Here is a 6,728-nt window from a genome sequence, read left to right on the forward strand (position 1 = left end):
TTTTTTTTAAATGTTTGTTAAATTCTCAGTAGCGATAACTAAATGATAAGACATAGTCAAGATAGAAATATCTTGACTTTGTCTTTTATGAAAACACGAGTGTTTCAGATTGAATTAGAGTTCTGAGGTCTGTGATGAATAAATGAAAATATAAAGGAGATCTGGAAAAGAAATCTACCTGTCTACTTGTCCGCCTGTCCACCTGTCCATCCGTCCACCTGTCTATCGTCAGTATGTCTTCCTCTGCAGGTTCTCCACCAGTTTTGCATACTACGGTTTGGCAATGGACCTGCAGAAGTTCGGGGTGAGTCACCTGAATATAATTAATACATAATATAATTAATGCTTAACGTGCACCTGATACCAGAGGTTTAGATCATGTGTTCGAAGGTAGAGAGAGGAAACGTCACACCTGTTTGTCTGTGAACCCGTCCTCATTTCCCCTCAGCGTCTGAGAGCGACGCCCAACGAGCCTTTAGTGTCATTATGAGACGCTCGGAGAACAAGCTGTGGATGGTTCAAACAAACAAACACACGTTAGAGTCACAAAGTGATGTCGAGTTATTTTAAAGTTACTTTAAAGTTTAGTGATATGTGTGTGATGTGTTTTCTGTACTTATGTCACGTTGTTTACATTTTAGTTATTTTACATAATTAATTTAAACCCAACCAGGAGGTTTTCCCGAACCAAGTGTTTTTGTTTGTGCGTGTCTTTCTACTGTTTACCTGCCTACCTGTCTGTCTCTCTGTCTGTTTGTCTCTCTGTCTGTCTATCTCTCTGTATGTCTGTCTGTCTGTCTCTCTCTCTGTCTGTCTGTCTCTCTCTCTGTCTGTCTATCTCTCTGTATGTCTGTCTCTCTGTCTATCTCTCTGTCTGTCTGTCTCTCTCTCTGTCTGTCTGTCTGTCTGTCTCCCTCTCTCTCTCTGTCTCTCTGTCTGTCTGTCTCTCTGTCTGTCTGTCTCTCTCTGTCTGTCTGTCTCTCTCATGTTTGTTCACTTTGGTTTAACCCTTCTTGTCCTCCTATTGGCTGATGCTTGTTCCAGGTGAGTATCTACCAGATACAGATCATTTTTGGAGCTGTTGATTTTCCCGCCAAACTGATGGCTCTGGGCATGCTCACTTACCTGGGGAGGCGGGTCTCTCAGGCCACCTGTCTGTTCGTGTCTGCTGTCATCATCTTCGCCAACATCTTCGTCCCCACAGGTAGTACTCACTAATATATATTATACACACAATAATACACATTATACACACACTAATCATTATGTATTATGTATCATCATATTTCATTATTAATGATATATGATGATACATATTGATATATATGATACATTGTGACATATGATGATATATATATATATAATATACCATATAATGATACATAATGATACATCATATATAATGATATATATGATATATAATCAGAATCAGAACCGTTTATTGCCAATGTATGTTTCACATACAAGGAATTTGTCATGGCAGGTGGTGCATAACATTAGACAATAACATTAGACAATCAACAACAATTAACACAGTGCAAGAAATAGAAACATTAAAATTTACAATAGAATATAAAAGAATATAAAATATAGTGCACAGACAAACAGATAACAGGACTGTAAACAGGTGTAATGTAAGTGTAATGTAAAAGTGACGAGTGTATTTAAATATGAAGGGATATGCAGGGGAGTGACCGGTAGGAGGTTGTCCTGGGGATGACAGAGTCAGTGGGGGTCCGGGGCTTTGTTCATCAGCCCGCCTGCCGACGGGAAGAAACTGTTCGTGTGGCGTGAGGTCTTGGTCCTGATGGACCGCAGCCTCCTGCCAGATGGAAGGGGCACGAACAGTTTATGTCCAGGGTGAGAGGGGTCGTTTACAATCCTTCTTGCTCGCTTCAGGGTCCTTGAAGCGAACAAATCCTGGAGTGACGGCAGATTGCAGCCAACCACCCTCTCGGCAGTGATATATGATGATACATAATGATATAATGATATTTCTGAACACACAGACATGCAGACCATGAGGACCGTGTTGGCGTGTCTCGGTAAAGGTTTCACCTCCGCCTCCTTCACCACCGTCTACCTGTACACTGGAGAGCTCTACCCAACCGTCATCAGGTGAGACAGGCTGCCTTCAGCAAGATACAAAGATGAGGACATGTTTACGTATGTCACATATAGAATGAGAATGTCCAACATAAACCCAAATAAAACATGGTATGTGTGTGTGTGTGTGTGTGTGTGTGTTCAGACAGACAGGAATGGGCTTCGTCTCCACCATGGCCAGAATTGGCAGCATGGCGGCCCCTGCCGTCCTCATCCTGGACGAGGTGACATCGCTGACTCAAACCTTAACAATAATCAACTCATTGATGAATAATTATTAGGGCCCGAGCAACCGACAACGTCGGCCAGTGAAGGCCCAATTGAAATTGTACCCGTTTAGGTAAACGTACGCGTGGTTGGAGGACTTGCCATGCATGAAAACTCACCAAATTTTGGGGACTTGTCAGGCCTGGTGAAAATAGCAATCTGAAAAGAATGCATCTTTCTGTGTAAAGAAATGGCTCTCTAGCACCCCCTACAAGTTGGACCGGCGACGCCCCTCGGCCAGTATGTCCGATTGACTTGAAATTTGACACACATGTCCACTTGAGCTAGAGCTACAAAAAAGCCAATCGGACCTCTAAGCTCCGCCTACTTAGATTTTCCGCCATATTGAATTTAGTGTAAAACACATTTCTATGAACTCCTCCTACATGCTTAGTCCCATTACTAAAAAATTTGCTGTGGATCATTACTGGATCTACGTCATCAACAGTTATCAAAAGCTTTTTGATATCTCTTTTCGTTTACAAGATATGTACCAATAAACTTCTTAGGGGCGTGGCTTAATATCAATACATATAACTTCTCAACCGTTTGTCTTACAATTACCAGATTTTCAGCATATGTGCACATTGCATCCTCTAACATACCCTGAGATTTATTTTGCATACAACAACTAGGGGGCGCTACAGTAAACCCTCGAATTTGTGCTTTTTCTCACTTTTTGCAGATTTCAGCCTTCAGACTTTAACGAACTCCTCCTACAGATTTTAAGCGATCAACTTCTACTTTGGTCAAGATGCTCTTAAGACCTTTGTGATTAAAAGTTATCAAAATCGAGAGTTTTCATCCAAGAACCTTGACGTGGCGTGGAGGCCATTTTGCCTCATTGTTTATGAAAAAATAAGTTCTTATAAGTTGTTATAACTCCAAGGTACATTATCCAATCCGCACAAAACTTCTTTTGCATGATGCTACTTCAAGCCTAAACATACTTCAATTGAAAAAAATTCAATAACTCATAGCGCCGCCTACTGGCTAAAGGAAATGTCATATTCTATACTTTTATTTATACCTCCTAGCCAGGTGACCTGATTAGTCTAAAATTTGGTAAGGATAGCCTTAAGACATTGATGATGCATCATCATGAATATTGTGAGTTTTTGTTGAACCCTGTTGCCGTGGCGACGCATAGTTCGCCATGAAAAAGGAAGCTGATGGTTTAGTGGGTTGGGATACTCAAAAACTCATGGAACTTTGTACATGTGTCACAGGCCATATGAAGAAATAGTTTATATGATTTTCTTTAATGGCCGTTTTAAATTGCCTCTATAGCGCCCCCTACAATATTTCAAAAGAGTAGCCCCAGCGCAAACTTTTGGCTACATATATGAAGCTTGGTAGGCACATGTGTCCTATGGAGACTTAAAGAAAAGTCTCTTGGGACCATGCTCCAAACCCTACAGGAAGTCGGCTATTCTCAATTTTGTATGAATTTATACAATATTTCGACGATGCAGCCCTTGCAGTACGTTTCACTATCTATATATAAAATTTAGATGTATAACATTTGGTAAACAGATGTATCGCATGCAGACTTACAAAAAAGCCCCGGAGCTCTAAGCTCTAAACCCAACCGGAAGTCAGCCATTTTGAATTTAGTGAAAAAAACACATTTTTGCGAACTCCTACACGCTGGGTCTGATTTCTACGAAATTTACTGTGGATCATAATTGGATCTAGATCATCAAAAGTTATCAAAAGCTTTTTGATATCTCTTTGCGTTTACAAGATATGGACCAATACACTTCTTAGGGGCGTGGCAAAATATCAATACACATAACTTCTCAACCATTTTTTCTAAATTACCAAAATATTCAGCATATGTGCACATCGCATCCAGTAACATACCCTGAGAATTGTTTTGCATTCGACCGCTAGGGGGCGCTACAGTAAACCCGCAAAGCCTACTGGCTAAAGGAAATGTCTGATGTAACTCAGCTGGACTTGTTCCAAACGGTCCCAAACTTCACATGCTTGATAACACTCATGGCCTGAGGAGGTCTACAAGCTAATTTTCCCTAATACTCACAGCGCCACCTGCTGGCCAAAGGAAATCTGCATTTTTTGACAAACACCATCTGATTTACATGACTTTTACACAATGTGGTTTACACTTGCTATAGAGCTACATAATGTACGTGTTCTGTAGCGCTAGGTAGCGGATACAGAAAGCATCTGACTATTTGCAAAGCATCATTTCCAGCATCAGGCGGTTCACGCGGGATTAAAAACGTCTCACTCGCGGACGCGCTGTCCGACGGTCGCGGACGTTCTCGGACGTTCTCGGACGCGCAGGCCGGAGTCCCGCCAGCACCCCCGACGCGCTGGAGGATGCGAGGGCCCGTTCATCGCTGCTCGCAGCTTTAATTCTTTTTAATACTCTTTATTCATAAAATCTATGTCATTGATCTAAAGAATAAATATATCAACAATCCTTCTGTGTTACAGTCTTAAAACAGTTCTTCTCCGGTCTCTCTGCTTCAGCTTCGTTGTTGCTAATGCTACTTGTTGCTAACAGTACTTATGGACTACATTTCCCAGGTATTCCCTGCTCTGCCCAGTATGGTGTACGGGGGGTCAGCAGTGTTGGCCGGCTGCTTCGCCTGCTTCCTGCCAGAGACGCTTAACATTCCGCTGCCCGACACCATCGAAGACGTGGAGGAGAGATGGTGAGCTAATGGCTAACGGCTAACAATCAGCTTCGTTAGCAGTGTTAGCTTCTAGAGCATCTTTAGCTTCATTCGCATTGATGTCTTCATTAGCATCATTAGCTTTATTACCACCGTTAGCTTTGTTAGCAAGCTGCTGATCTTAATCAATAAGTAATAAATAAATAAATTGTCTGTGGTTTGAAGGTCGGTAACAAGCCCCGCCTCGCGAAAAGAAGAGGGCGTGTCTTTGAAAGAGGACGTGGACATGTGTGTTGGGGGCGTGGCCTCAACTGAAGACGTGACTTTAAAAGAGTTGAAGGAAGCTGAAGGGACGGGCCTGAATGCCCTCTGACCAATCAGACGGGTCCACTGAACCCCGATCTATCAGACGGCTGAACCGAACCAGTCTGAATAAAGAGACTCAGATGTTTGATTATAGATGATTGATTAGTTATAAGTTAAGTTAAAACTAATGATAAATAAATCAATAACCAATAACAGTGTAACACAAATAAAACTGTGATTAATATCAGATGATTGTTGTCTTTGTTTCAGGCTGCATGAGGCTTCAGTCACATAACCTGGGTCATGTGACCACGTCTCTCAGCTATAGGCTCGTTCGAGAAGAGCCGGTCCGGATCAGAATCGATCACAATGCATGCTGGGTAGATTTGTGTCCGACTTGCTCTGACGTCATGAACACAAGGTCATCGATGACCCCCGACAGCAAGGCGGCTGCAGATTTTTGAGCCAGGTCACCCCAATGCATGATGGGAAACGCCTGCTGTCTCTGGATCAAAGAGCTGATTGGTTCTTAGATTTTACAACAAACACGTTTAGTAGAAAATCATAATTTTCTGTGTAATTATAATATTTAATGCTCGAATGTTGACTATTAGTCTAAAAGAAGGTTTAATCTAAAAAAATATATATTGTGTGATTGATAATAATAATAATAATAATACATATAATAAAGATTATTTATACAAAACATCAAAGCAAGCAGCAAAGTGTTTCAAAAGCATAAAAAGAACAAAATATAAACAATGAACGCACATTTACACATAAATATATATATTTACAAACGCATGAATAAATCAGGAGGTCTGTAAACTACAAGAAGCCTACAGATCTAACAGGAAGTCATTGTTTCTGTGACTTCCTGTTTATTCTTTGTAGGATGAAAACTGTCCGACTTCACCTCAGTGGGTACATCCCAAGTCTCTTAATTGTCATTTCCTCGATCCTCGCTTCAACCGGAAGTTGTTCTGCGCCGCCATATTGACGGCCGTCCCAAAGCTCTTATTTAGCTCGGAGGAGCGAGGAGGGATCTCTGAGGAGCCATGAGCGAGGAGCCATGAGCGAGGAACCACGAGAACAGACTTCCAGGAAGTGTTTTAACGGCCGACACGCCCCCTCATTGTTCATCAGTCATGTGATTGGATGCTGCAGCCGATCGGATTGATGAGATTTTGTTTAACATGTAAACAGTGAAGACGGATCACAGATTAAACTCAAGATTTATATTTGATTCGGATTCTGATTCAACATCTGGTTTAAATAAATGTTCATTGTAGACTGAACAACAAAAGGACCACAAACAACTTTCTACATTTATTAGAAAGATTTGTGTTTTCACGATCTGATGTTTCCCTCAATAACTTTATTATGAATACAATTAAAGTC

The 6,728-nt window shown here is 41.3% G+C and overlaps 1 protein-coding gene across 1 annotated transcript; it reads left to right on the forward strand.

The window, feature by feature from the left end:
• Positions 1-6: 6 nt before the first annotated feature.
• Positions 7-5,574, forward strand: LOC116378589 (solute carrier family 22 member 6-like). The gene is made up of 6 exons (XM_031840483.1): positions 7-304; positions 1,045-1,204; positions 2,010-2,118; positions 2,252-2,330; positions 4,933-5,060; positions 5,247-5,574. Exons 1-6 carry the CDS (start codon positions 284-286, stop codon positions 5,392-5,394), a joined length of 645 nt encoding a protein of 214 aa, XP_031696343.1. The 5' UTR covers positions 7-283; the 3' UTR covers positions 5,395-5,574.
• Positions 5,575-6,728: the final 1,154 nt, after the last annotated feature.

The sequence above is a fragment of the Anarrhichthys ocellatus genome, unplaced genomic scaffold (genome assembly GCF_004355925.1).
Source record: "Anarrhichthys ocellatus isolate YVR2014 unplaced genomic scaffold, GSC_Weel_1.0 scaffold2845, whole genome shotgun sequence".
Lineage (NCBI taxonomy): Eukaryota > Metazoa > Chordata > Actinopteri > Perciformes > Anarhichadidae > Anarrhichthys > Anarrhichthys ocellatus.